The sequence below is a fragment of the Pangasianodon hypophthalmus genome, chromosome 3 (assembly GCF_027358585.1).
Source record: "Pangasianodon hypophthalmus isolate fPanHyp1 chromosome 3, fPanHyp1.pri, whole genome shotgun sequence".
In the NCBI taxonomy this organism is placed as follows: Eukaryota; Metazoa; Chordata; class Actinopteri; order Siluriformes; family Pangasiidae; genus Pangasianodon; species Pangasianodon hypophthalmus.
The window spans coordinates 9196816-9211172 of record NC_069712.1 but is presented as its reverse complement, the minus strand read 5'-3'; the positions used below and the strand labels follow the sequence as shown (position 1 = coordinate 9211172).

Below are 14357 nucleotides of genomic sequence, written 5' to 3'. Positions count from 1 at the left end.
ATATCTGATCCACAGTTTTTTTTTTTTTGCCCAATACCAATACTGGTATCAGAACGGTGTCATCTCAAAGTCTGTTCTATTCTATTTGTTGTTGTTTTGTTTTGTTTTTTTTGATTGCATAATATAAGTTGTCAGTTTTGGAACTGTAGATATACACGATCAGCTGAAAATATCATTATTATCTATTTGCATATGACTGAAAACCTCCGAGTGGGTGTGGCACAGAATTCCATAAATTTCTGGTCTTATATTTACATGAGCATCACCAGTGGGGATGCTTAATAATACAGAAGAGAACTACAGCATGTTTATATAACTATTTCCTTTTTTGTGTGTCTGTTTATTTGTCATTTGACATGTCATGTCAATGCCACGTCTTGTTTGTTCTATATCAACAACTAAAATAAAACATTCACAAAAGGCTACTGTATTGCGGCATTTTAATATAGATAGTATCCATGAAAAGAATAAAAAATGGCATTATATTGATTTTTAAAAATAACCCTTAACCCATGGATCGGCTTGATGTAAACTGCATAATTTGACATTGACTGCATTATAGAAAAAAAATCTTTCAATCCATTATTTTGTACAAATAGCCATATGAAATGTAATTTTTGATCATGATAATTATCTGGTTTTATAGTATAGATTCCCTTCTTGAAGTATCAGCATGCAGCATGCACTGTGTGTTTTCTCTCTGCGTGGCCAGGCTTCTACAGTGCCGGAAGACGTTCAGAGGATGGATGAAAGCCAATAGTGTAAGAATGGTCAAAATAAGGTTCACCTAGAACAACAAGTATAGACGTACACACTGAATGTGGATGTTCATGTAAATGATCATGACTATGGCTATATCTATAACTATGTTCTGGCATGTTTATCACATTTTGGTGGCTGGTGTAGGCACAATATGAGCCAATAAGACTTACATAGAAGGGATCCCCTCCGAAAGTTTTGACCAAGGCAAGGCAAGGATACTGCAGCAATGACACCACAGCTGAGAGGGACATCACGAGACCGTACAGCTTTCCAAAGTGTTGGGCAGGAAACCTGTTACAATTCAAAACTAATTCACTATTCAAAATTTCACCTAGATTTTCTTCGTTTCATACCGGTTCACTCACGCAATGCTGATGAAGGCAGCGTTCCCGCCATACAGGAAGGAACGATTGAGGACCTGCAGGACGAATGTGGCATACTGCAGAGGAAGAACAGGAATGGTTGTACACACAGAGAAGAGAAGGCACTGCAAAGAGGTGAGGAAGAGAGACAGGACGGACGAGCGCAGGTCAGCTTCTTTCTCTGTCTCTCCTTCAAAGCATGGGTGAAAAGAGGAAGAGAGATATTTTAGGGATTCTCCTGTATCTGAGTATAATTACGCATTTGAACAAATTCTGCTTCTGACCTGGCTTCAATGCCTTCCCCTTGTGTCTGTCCATTAACAAGCCATTCCAAGGAGCACAGAGAATCCCAGTCAGCTGAGTGACGGCAAACGCATTGGTGTACCGGCTAACTGTGGGGGAGAAAAATAGACATTTAAGGGAAAATGTATGTTTAATTCCATATTGAGAATACTAATCAGTAGCAGTCACCTGTATTCAATTAAAAATAAACCCAGTATTACAAAAAAAACCTTGAAATGTCCCAAAATATTATATAAAATAGTATGCCAAAATATTATACCAGATAATGGTACCCCCTACTTAGTGTTATAGTACACTAAAAAAATGGAATATGTGGTCGGTCATATTTAAGAAAAAATATTACATATAGTTTACATAAAAATATTAAGTTTCTCATCAAAACATGATTTCATTGCTTATACTAAACCTAATTTAAACAAGTTTCTACTTACTAGATTGAATTGTGTAGAGTGAGCATGATTAATTCATGTAGTATTAGCATAAACCAATTACATTATAAAGTCTCGCAAGGATGCTAGCACTGACGGGACTAAATAACTCTAGTATTAAATTAACACAATTAAACCAAGTGTAGTAGCACAGTTCAATGCTAATGTGGCTGTTGCAGAACATCAGCGACCTGGGTTCGATCCTCAGGTCAGGTGAGAGTGTGGATTTCGATTTTATTCAGGGTATTTGAAAATACATGATCAAATCATGTTGGATGTACGAAAACAAACCAACAAAAAAATGGAATTGATGTACACATTTGAATTAAGTAAATTTATTGAGGTTTTTTTTTCAGTGTAGGTGTAGCAAAAAGAAAATAGCCTGGCTACCACTGGATCTCATCAGGCCACTGTAAATCTGTTTAAATGATTTGCTCAAAATGTATTAACTCTGAAAGCAATTTGTTGCAAAATAAACAGCTAGCTATGGCAGATGACCAGAAGTGGAGCATTAAAAATGCAGCAGGTATACAATTTTAGCATTAGTTTGGCATTGAGCTCTTTTATAGTGATTTTTTTCCCCCAGTTGCCCATGTGAGAGGAGCATAACTCAACAGAAATCCATTTAAATCACACACTCTCATTCTCTATATGCTTTGAACTAAATTTATATTCATGATCTACTATAATGTTCTAATTATGCAGCATGATTGTAGAGTACTTATTACAGCAACAAGGGAAATTAGAATAAACAGAATAATGTCACGTTTTTAAGTATACTGTTGGCTCATCACTGACTGTCCCTCATGTACCACTGACACTGTCGTCCGTACGAACATTAGTTTTACTGAAGAAAGGAAAACACTGGGTTGCAATGCTAGCGCTTATGGAACGTAATTGGTGTGGATTAGACAATTCATTTATGCAATGCAGGCATAAATGCAATGACATAAATGTCATTTATGCAATGCAGGCATATTGCATGTGGGTCATGTCTGGTACGAAGTAAGAATGAGCAAGATCTATAAAAAATATTCACATTACATTGTAAGGTAAGATCATGGAGTAAACGATAAGACTAGGCAGGAAAGTAAAGTGTTTTTTTGGGTTTATTTACCAGTGTCTGGGTCTTGGTTTGCCAGTCGGTTCAGCATTGGGTTCAGCGTTCCAATGAAGAGATAATGGCGCAGCTGCATCACTGAAAGCCATATCAGATGCCACAGAAAGAACCAGGACAGAACACAGCTTTTAAAGCTGCTGTCTGGAGAAAGAGGGAGTGCAAGAGTGAGATTTATGATGATAAGGAGTAAGAGAAAGAGCACAAGAAAACAGCAGGTAAGTAGGTAGAGTCAGAAAAGATGTCTTGTGATAAGCGAATTCCATTTTTAAAGCAAAAAAAAGAATGTGAGTGAAATAGTGAGCAGTACCTTTGCTTGAGCTGTCCTCCATTTGAGGCGAGTCATCAGTCTTTAGTGGTTCACTGTCTCTGCTTCTGTCTTGACCTGCTCTGTCTGGTATGTACTTCAACTCCTGCTTGCTCTCATACTCTTCAACATTGTAGCTCTTTGATTTACGACAACTTACCCTGTACCATGAGCAGAAATAAAAAGCAGGTGGTAGGCATAAAGGAACAAAAAGTTGCTCAGAGGTGATCTGAAAACTGAGTTATAGATTTTTACCCGTAAGTGTAGCTCTCTGGGATTGGATAAGGGATGTGTGATTTGGGTAAAAGGAAGAGAGTTCGCAGTAGATGAACAATATCACAGGCAGACAGGAAGAGGAAAGAGGTCTGAAGAGAAATCCCTTTCTCATACAGGACCTTAGTGAAATGAAATTGTGGATGTTTATGAAATTCACTTGGATTTAACACATCATTAAATGGTAAAGTAAAAAAGCAATGCAAACAGACAAATGACAAGCAATGAGAAGCTGATAATTGTGTTTTTTTGAAGTTGATCTGTGAAGTGTTTTGCAATTAGGTCTGTTACTTACTTTGATGATGAGGAAAATTGCAGATGAGGAGTCAAAAGCACCATTATAGAGAGTAATGATAGTCGAGCGATGAGTGCCACAAAGATTTCCTACCTGGTGAATTAAATTCAAAGTAACAGAGCACTTTATTTTTTTATAAATAAGGCCACACAGTGTAAAGTATGAGGTTGAATATGAGGCTAATTGCTCAGTTGTTAATCTGACAGTAGTGACAACTTCAGTACAAATCACAGGGTTAAATTAATGCACTTGTTCTGATATGTTATATTTACTAGTAACGTCTAATTTACAGGGACTTGTATGGCAGACACTGCGCATAATCTAAACCTAATAATACACAGGTTTTAAAATATGCTGCTGTTTAACAAAAAGAAACATCTCATCACTGATATCGCGAAGCGTTCCTTAAGGAGAGGTTTAAGTTTTCTACCACAGGAAAGTCGTCAGAAAAGAAGACTTTCTGCACTTTCCAGTTTCTCTGAGTTTCTATTTTTTTATTAACTTCAAGAGAGAAAATAAACAAAGGTTGGTGAGGGAGTAACTGTTTATAGCTGCTATAACGTAAGGCCTAACAGGAACTAACTTGTTTTGTGGTTGTTCCACAAAATTAAACATAACTAACAAAAAAACCCACAGCTTTTTAATAAAAAATTATGATCTGCTGCTCTTTAAATAATTAATAAATGTAATCACTGGCAAATTGCTGCAGTATAAGAGGAATAAAATACTTTAGGGTGTGCCGTTATTGGAAAATAATCAGCTTCAGGGTTATAATGGCTCTCCGCTATGTTGATTATTTTGCTACGACAGGATTCCCCATGTTTTATTGTTACTGTTTGTTTTATTAATGTTCTATTTGTATTAGTGAAATTTAAAGAATGGGTATAGCTAAAATTTGTGCACAATGTCCCCCACCCTAAAATGTAGTCCATCAACCAATCAGGTTTGATATCCAAATTCTGATTATTTAGTTTTGCTCTCAAGCCTTTAAGCTAAAGCTGCTAATAAGTAAGATAAGCTTTTAACTAATAGTTTAGCACAGTGCAACCTCCATGCCTAAACCATATTGCACATTTGCCTTAAACTAATCTCAAACAGATGTACTGTATGTGGTTTCTTATACTGTATTACATATCCATAAAAAAGGAACCTAAGAACATCACATAGCTAAAGACAGTAGCAGTGGCCATCTTGAAGTCAGAATGACTTTTTCTTCCTCAGTTTGGTATCACTCAATACAAATGTGCTGACATGTACAGTATCTATCACATTTAATACCTGCATGTTTGTGAGAAGTAACAAAATGCCTCCCACAGCAATGAAAGAAAGAGCAGGGAAGAGCAAGAGGGAGAGAGCTGGAGAGAGAAAAAAAAAGAGATTAAAAAAGTGAAATTATAAAAGTGAAATAAAAGTGAAACTATTTTATCAGCCTAGCTGGTTATTTGAGTATAATAAGTTTAGTGTTCCATTTTTTATTTTTTTTTTACCTTTACTTGAAAACGCCACAACCAATGTTCCTGTGGTATAGAGGAATCTGTGAGGGGAAAAAAATGAGAATAAATGTAGTTTTTCCCTACTATTAAAGTTTGTAATATACTGTATTTGGGCTGATATTTTGGGTAATATCGCAATTTTCATAACCTCTACCCAGACCGAAGGGGGTCATCCCATTTGTGTAGCCCCATGCCCTCGAACTCGCTAAACACATGCACACACACTGCACCATGTATCATGATCCAGAAAGAGCCAGTGTGACTGCATGTTTTTATTCCGTGCAAGCAGTTACACACTTAATCGCAGATCTAGAAACAGTAACGCTTCAATTACATTTGTAGGAGTAACTAATTATGTAACTGCTTAGTCTGCATCCACAGCAGCACTTTTGCCAGCTACAGTCACGCAAGTATCATTCACAGTTAAACGCCGGCAGACATCCAAGTGTTGAGTTTTACCTAGTTGACTATGATGTGTTACACTTTGAGTGTATAACAAATTAAACCAAAATCTACCGACCGAAATAATCTCTCAATTATTATCAGAGGAGAATGCAACTGGCCTCAGTTTTCAAAGCCATTTCAAACCTCCGCAGATATTTGCAGCACTTTTTATTTACTTATTATAAGGGATATATGCTGTGATAAACTGGAGTCTCATCAAGGTGTATTCCCGCCTCGCCCCCAGTGTTCCCAGGATAGGCTCCAAATCCACTGCGACCCTGGCCAGGATAAGCGCTTACTGAAGATGAATGAATGAATGAATAAGGCATATTTGGCAACCAGACCTTTTTCCTTTCAGTTTATTTACCCTATCCTATCCTTTTTATTGATAGGCGGGGAGGACCATTTAAATTGCAAAGTAGTTTGTTGATTGGTTAATACAGCTAACTGAACTGTTGGTTGTTGATTAAAGATCACAGGACAATCCCAGAGACATTTACTTCACATCATCAAAATGTAAAGTGGACAGCAGGGTGGTGCAGCAGGTAGTGCAGGTAGAACCAGGGTTCGATTCCGTGTTGGAGTTACTGTCTACAGTACTGTGCAAAAGTCTTAGGCACCCCATTTTTTAGTACAAACTTTGTTATAGATTTTTATTTTATGACTTCTACTTTATTGATTCGGTACAAAAACATTTTAGACAAAAAAAAAACATAATGAAGGCTGCTGGGTTTTGCTGCAAAAATAAGAAGCAAGTGTGACAGTCAAAGTCTCCAGAAGAACTGTGGCTGCTTCTGCAAGATGCTCAATAAAACTTAAATAATAACAATAAAACTCAATAAAAACAGCTAATTTCCTTATAAAACTGCACAAATTGTACCTGAGACTACTACTTATTTTTTTAAAGTGAAGGATCGTCACACCAAATATTGACTTTGTTTCATTTATTACTCTTTACTGCTCTTTATAGTATTTTTTTTAAATGTAGAAACATTTAATTTCATCATTTTTGAAGGCATCATTGCGCTACAGCATTTCTTTGCACGTGCCTAAGACATTTGCACAGTACTTTATGTGGTGTTTCACGTGTTCTCCCCATGTCCGAATGAGTTTCCTCCGAGTTCTCCCCTGTACTTCTGCTTCCCAAATACATGCTGGTAGGTGGACTAGCTACAGTAAATTGCCTACAGGTGTGAATGATTGTGTGCATCATGTTCTATGATGGACTGGCATGCAACCCAGGGTGTATTTCCACCTTGTGAGTGTTACTGGGATAGGCTCCAGATCCAGACCAGGCTGAAGCAGTTACTTAAGATGAATGAATAAAATATGAATCCAATTTTGCTGAAGTGTTATTTAAAACAACTGACAGCAGCTTTAATTAAATTGTGGTTTCACATTATACTGGGTCTCATTTGTTGGTTTGCTTTTAATGTCTGTAGCACAGTGTGTGGCACATGTGATGCTGGTAGGTTTAAGCGATGCACCCAATTAACGTTGCAGCCCAATTAACATTTTATGCATTTATTTGTGGAAGCTCAAGTAGAAAACACCAAGACCTTTGAGTACAATGCTGTTTTTGTTTTAATTTTCCCCCAATTTAGTTGTCAACATTATCAACATCTCTCACCATCAGACAACATCTACAACTTTCAGTAGACCCAAGGCTAAGCTGCTTCCTCCTCTTAAGGCAGTCGCCACTTCTGTATTTATCACCCAACATCATGACTGAATGTGCATAGAGGACTGCACTAACTGGCCTGTTCTGTATATCCTGTGACTGGCAAGCACTGGACTAATCGAAAATGCAAACAAGACAATCTTCACACCCAGACAGCAAAGTATGGGTTATGCTTTCTTGGACTCCTGGCCATGGATGATTATGGCATCGTTATGATTTGACCGTATGAACACTCCACATTTAATGTGTTATTTTGCATACTGAATTATCTATACCACTATTTCTCAATATGTTTTCCTGTCACTGGTGGGTGTCATTTCCCTTTGTGTAATTTTACTGAACTCACATTGCCAGAAGTCTTGTAGCCATCGTTCCATACAGGTCAAAAAAGAAGCCGTTGGGGAAAGTGAGAAAGTTGTTCATGAAGGAAGCAACAGTGAAGATAAGAGAGAACTGCTCATCCTGAGCACTGCAGTCTAGGGGAGTAACAGTGTGTGTGTGAGTGTGAGTGAGAGAGAGAGAAACAAATAAATAATAAAAATGCATTGCCAAATGTATATATAGTTATTATATAGCAAAACATTATGTGACAGTCACATCACTACATTTCTCTATAAATATGTTTGTAGTCTTAAGGTGAGTTTTTAGCTTTAGACAGTCTACATTCCTAACAAAACTAAATTTTAACAGATGTGACAACAAGACCAAGACCTGATACCCAGCATTATAAGCTAAGCTTGAAAATACCAGAAACATATTTTCCATTCTCACCTTTATCTGTTGTGCCATTTGCTTGAGTCACATTGACACACAGATCATTAAAGTATCCATCTGTCTTCAGAACAAATACAAGAGAAGCCCAACCAAACACAACCCCAGCAAAGCACAGGCACTCCAGCAGTCCTGTAAAAAGGGTCAGTTTGTATCGAACCCTTGTTCCTGATTCCCCATCACATCCCAGCATCGTGCTCTGCTGCAACACTGAGTCTTCAAAAACTGTTTACAGCCTGCTATGAGCTTCACACAGCCGTTTTCATACCACAGTCACAGTTGCTGGTGTTTCACCGGATGCTCCAGGGTGATAGTACAGAGAGAGCTGAGTGATCAGGGAGAGACACAGCAAGGAGAAACAAGATAAAACAGATCATACTTTTGAACCAGTAGTCTGTACAGTGAGTTTGGTTCGGCCTCTTCATGGCTACTAACAGAGGCACTTCTGAAAAGCTGCACAAGAGAAGGTAAGGAAATAAAAGCAAATTGAACATTACCAGTGGTAACGCAAGAGCGTGACAACACTTATGAGCAACTGGCCTGATCTTTGATACAATTTTAGGTCTGTCAAGCGGCCTTTTTCCTACAACTTCAGCTGCAACTTTTGACTAAAGTCATGTTCCTCTTTCCAGCTGTTACTTAGTTCCCCAAAATGTCACACTTCATCACATCAATTTAGGCTGTTTTTGCTTTCTCACCCCTGTTAGTTATAGAAAGAGACAACAATGATATGAAGTTTTGATTCTTCTTCTTTCGGCTGCGCCAGTTAGGGGTCGCAACAGTTTATCATTGGTCCGCGTATTTGATTTGGCACATCTTATTTTACGCCGGAAGCCCTTCCTCATGCAACCCTCCCAAATTTGATCAGGTCTTGGGACGAGCATTGGGAGTGCACTGTCTTGTGCAATCCCAGTGGCTGGGTTTGGTTCCCTGGCCGGAAATCAAACCCTCACTACAACAGTGAGAGCGCCGAGGCCTAACCACTAGCCCTCCAGGGACCCAGACAACGATATGATAGTATACACAAATGATAGAGACAAAAATGATACGATAGTCTACATGGACTATTTTCCTTGCATTCCACCAAGTGGGCTTAAACATCACAATGTCAAGTGGTCTGTAAATAAAAAGATCATTATATATTACACTACTACAAGTACTATATAAAAGGCGCAGTGTGTGACGTTGCTCCTCCAGGGTCCCTGGTTTGATCCTGAGCTAGGTTACTGTCTGTGTGGAGATTACATGCATGTTCTCCCATGTCCTCATGCGTTTCTTCAGGGCTATCCAGTTTCCTCCCACCTCCCAAAAAACATGTTAGACTTGGTGACTCTAAATTATCTGTGTGTCGTATGTAAAAATGACCTGGCTTCCCATCCAAGATGTATTCCTACCCAGTGTTCCCCGGACAGGCCCTGGATCCACCACGGCCCTGACCAGGAAAAAGTAGTTACTAGAAATGTATGAAAAGGAAAAGTAATTCTCCAAAAATTTTGGCATCAAAGGCGCAGTTGCATAATTGCAGTTCACTGAGTGTAGATTTTTTTCTTTGATAAACAGCAGTTCATGCAGGCTTTGGGGAGTCTGCTGTCTGTCTCCACACCTGCTGCACACATGTCCAATCTAGATCTAATCAACTGGAATCTTCCTGATCAACCGGTTTTCTTCAAGAAAGGTGATTAATAATATAATGCACCTAATATCTATAATAGTGTCCAGTTAATCACACGGCGTGACTACATTAACTATCACTTCCTTCATAATGGACTAACAGCATGTGGCAAAGTGGGAGCTGTTACACTGCTGCAGCGTTTGGTGCTGTTTGATATCAACGCATTTAAAATGTACTTGCATTTTTTACTTACATGATATATTTACCACACATACTACTGTATATATCAAATGGAACAGAAAAGCTTACCGTCGTTATCCGGTAAAACCGCACTAACAGTTTCCTGCAAGCCTGTGCTCTGGTCATGGTACAGCTGCCAACTGAGTCGTTCAATGTGACGGACTCATTCGTGTGATTCATGGGAATCGATTCACTAGCAGTAGAGTTCAGATTTCACCACACACACGATTCTTGATAAGATTGTATGTCTAGATTCCATACTGTCATATTTCTGCTTGCTACTCTGTTTAAGTAGGAAGAAATCAAACAAGACAATAATCGAAAACAAACGCGTGTCTGCTGGTCAAAAGAATCGAATCAGTAAAATGATTCATGTGTCACTATGGCGTTCACAGTCTGCATTGCTTGTTGCCTGATAAACGTGCTTTACAGCTGGTTTATATGTCTGAACAAGCACAGACATGACCATTCTGGGCTTGTTAAATCACAGTCCCAATAAGGTGAATAAGAAATACAGTGTTTCCAGGTCACTGGCTAAAAATAGCTTTATTATCTGGAAACCCTGTCATCTCTGCATTCACACACATCACTCAGCATATGACTTCCAACAGGCAAATGCAGTCAAACTTTGGTAACTGTAATGCTCAAGAAATCAACACTCGCCCAATCACAAGCAGAATTACAGACCGGTTTCTCTTGTACTAATTATATATTGGAAAAAATATCCTCTGTTTTAAATCAAGTTCATTTGTAAGCTGCCAGACACCAAACAATCTGTACTCAAGGGCAATCACACCACAGTGACTGCAATAGATATCCTGTGACCAGAAAGAGTTTTCCTCTATCTAAAGCTTTTTTTTTTTTTTCCTTTATGGGCTATTCATAGATTATAATGACAGGATTCAAAACAATGACTATAAAGACAGATTGTCCTTTAACAAAAAGAAGATGTACTTTCCTATATTTTCCCATAATCTCCCATATCCATAGAGGGAAGAGTGAGTGAAAGACAAAAAAATAACTTTAAAAAAGGGGGGAAGGGGTACATGATGTCCATCTTATGCAGTTCTGTTACATCGTAGTCAGATCCATTTATTTTTTTGTTCCACATAAGGCTTCTCAGCACAGCAGGCTAAATATGTGCACAATAGCAGGATGAGATCATTAATCAATCATCCAAGTCAACATTCTCCATTTTTTTTTCCTAAAAGGATTAGGAAGGTAGCCTATATTTCTCTAAATCCATTTAATGACCTTAACAAAATATGTTATTTTCTAATGCAAGGAATGATGTCATTTCCTTTAACCACTGTGATACACTAGGATGTTCCTCCTTTTTCCAGGAGTGAGCTATTTCCCTCTTGGCTTCAAAGACAGGAAAATCAGGAAGGATTCTTTTTTAATAGATTTGTCACCATCTGATAAGATATAGAGAATCCAAGTATGGAGAATGCATCATTTCTGACTAGGAGGGATATTCTTCTCAATAATCAGTGAGACTAAATGAATCACCCATTTCCAGAAACCCAGGATCACTGGGCATTACCACACACTATGGAATAATGTAGCTTTGTCCTTTTTACACTTAATGCAAGTATCCGGAATATTTGGGCTAAAACTAACTGAAGTTTTTAATAGTGTGAACTATCAGTTTCTTTTTTTTTTTTTTTTTTGTGATCAACTTTTTATTGTCTTTTACATATAACATAACATCATAACATCCATTCAAAGCAAAACAGAACAAAACAAAAAAACAACAGACATATAATCAATAATTTAAAGAGTCCAGTCAAAAAGGAGAGAGAAAGGGAGGGAAAAAAGAAAAAAAACCAAATCAAATCATTCCTTTATATAATCGAGTATGTTAATGGAAAAACATTGCCAAGCATCAATAGTACTAGGTTTGGCCTTATTAATTCGTGCTGTTGTACATTCACGAGTCACTATTTTCAGGAGGCTATGGATCCAATATGTTTTTCCACATGTGTGTGGTGTAAACCAGTTCTGTATTATTGTCTTCTTCGCAGCCATAAAACCAGCAAACAACATTCTCTTTTGTATTAAGCTTATAGAGAGACCAGAATCATCATTAAGAAGACATAAACTTAGGTTAGCAAAGTATGAACTATCAGTTTGTCATTGCCTGTCATTACTGCTGGTTTTGTAGGGTGCCATGAAGGAGTGAGGAGTCCAGGAAATTACAGGTGACTGGAATACTTCAAAAAATTTGTGCTTGGTCCTATCCTCATCTCACTGTATACCACCTCATTGGGAAGAGTCATCCAATCTCATAGCTTCTTATAACTCCACTTGTCCTTTCTTATTCTACCCAGAAAAAGTTTTAGATTAGTTTATATCCTATTTAAATGGTCAGGAATACTATGTTGTGCTGGGTACTCTTGTTTTCAAGCACCACCAAAAGGTTCTGTTCTTGCTCCTTGATTTTTCAATCAATATATGCTTCCACTAGCTGGTATAATTAACAAATTAAATATTTGTTTATGTCTACATACAGATAACAGTATAAATGTACTTAATGCCAGATGTCGAGTGGTCTGCCAGCTCCCTGCTTAGACTTGTGGATGTGCAATAATTTTATGTAGCTAGATAAGGATAAGGAAACCTCTTATTACTGGGAGGAAAGATATACTGACCTATCTTGACTCCCTGCCTCTGAAGGCCAAAAACTACGTCAATAACCTAGAAAGAATTATTCACAGTGACCTCAACTTTGACAAAAAACAAAACAAAACAACTTTTATGTCTGCAAAACACTATATTATCACCACTATAATATCTCTAAGGACAGAGAGAAAAATACATGCCTTTGTGAATAGATTAGAAACCAGATTACTGTAACAGCCTCTAATCTGTGTGGCATTACCACACACTATACAATAGTCTGTGTTACAGCATATAAGAGCTGTAACACAAAGTTACAAAGAGTTTAAAATGCTGCTCCCAGAATAGAGATGCACATCAGGAAAATGAACATCGCTTGTTCATAAATCCCTCCACTGATAATGTGTATCTTTTAGAATTGATATTAATCTAATTTTATTTATTTATTTATTATTTCTGCCTTGTCTTCCAAGAAATGATTGTTAGATACTTCCCTGAAAGGCCTTCAATATAATCAAACAACAATCTACACTGGGATTCTTTACCTGAATACCCTGTAATTCACAGACACTTAAAATAATCTGAAACTGTATTCAACACTTATGCATTCAGTTTGTTTATAATTCTATTTTGGTTGTTGTTATGTTTCTATTTAACTCTCATGAAATAAAAGAAAAATATACACAAAGTTTTGCTCTTCACGTATCCAACCTTGGAAGGAAGTTGTGGTCAGATCACTAGGTCAGCATTATGGGACAACAATCGTGGAGCAGTTGAGGGAAGGTGGTACTTTGCCAGTGCTGGGATTTGAACTTTCACCTTTTCAATCAGTAATTCAGAATCTTAACTGCTGAGCTACCACTGCCCATCACTGAGACATCACTGACCTGCTTTTTACCATTTTTAAAAATTATTATTTTGTTCAAAAAAAGTTTTCCTTTTCTTTTTTTATTATACGTAAATACTACTACTACTACTACTAATAATAAGAAGAAGAAGAAGAAGAAGAACAACAACAACAACAAAAATAACATGATGCATTCGTTCATCTTCAGTAATGCTTTATCCTGGTCAGAGTTGCAATGGATTCAGGATCTACCTGGTAACTCTGGACCTAGATGGGATGCCAGTCAATCGCAGGGCAACATGCACACACTCATTCACAGCTACGGGCAATTTAGTGTAACTGATCCATGGCATGTATTTTGGGAGATGTGAGGAAACTGCAGAACCCGGAGAAAACCCACACAGACATGGGGAGAACACGCACAGAAACTCCACATAGCCCAGTAAGTTCAGGGTTGAACCCTGGAGCTGTGAGGCGGCGACACTACCTGCTGATACTCTGCGCCACCATAACAACAACAACAACAACAACAATAATAATAAAAAGAAGAAGAACAACAACAGCAACAACAAGAGGAAGAAGAACAACAACAAGAGGATGAGGAAAAAGAAGAACATATTTATTGCAGCCATTAATCTTTTTATTCATTAATTATTGCAATTTCAGTTTTACATTATTTATACGTGGTTTTAGTATATCGAGCTTCCAGTGATCATACAATTAGAGCTACAAGGAAATAGTAAATATAATCACTATATTAAAAAAAACAGTAGCTGTTAGTGGTTTCCATCTGCACCGTC

At 37.6% G+C, this 14357-nt stretch overlaps 1 protein-coding gene across 2 annotated transcripts; it reads right to left on the bottom strand.

The window, feature by feature from the left end:
* Window positions 1-423: 423 nt before the first annotated feature.
* slc43a3a (solute carrier family 43 member 3a) lies at window positions 424-10302 on the bottom strand. 2 transcript variants are annotated; one of them, XM_026935023.3, is made up of 13 exons: window positions 10158-10302; window positions 8237-8561; window positions 7812-7941; window positions 5335-5381; window positions 5126-5202; window positions 3848-3940; window positions 3535-3674; window positions 3283-3440; window positions 2973-3116; window positions 1409-1516; window positions 1128-1314; window positions 933-1053; window positions 424-787 (listed from the first exon to the last, which is right to left on the bottom strand). In XM_026935023.3, exons 2-13 carry the CDS (start codon window positions 8427-8429, stop codon window positions 641-643), a joined length of 1545 nt encoding a protein of 514 aa, XP_026790824.1. In that variant the 5' UTR covers window positions 8430-8561; window positions 10158-10302; the 3' UTR covers window positions 424-640. The 2 variants fall into 2 exon arrangements, with proteins under 2 accessions (XP_026790824.1, XP_034158888.1); XM_034302997.2 differs by lacking the exon at window positions 10158-10302 and adding an exon at window positions 9631-10013.
* Between the last annotated feature and the right edge of the window lie 4055 nt (window positions 10303-14357).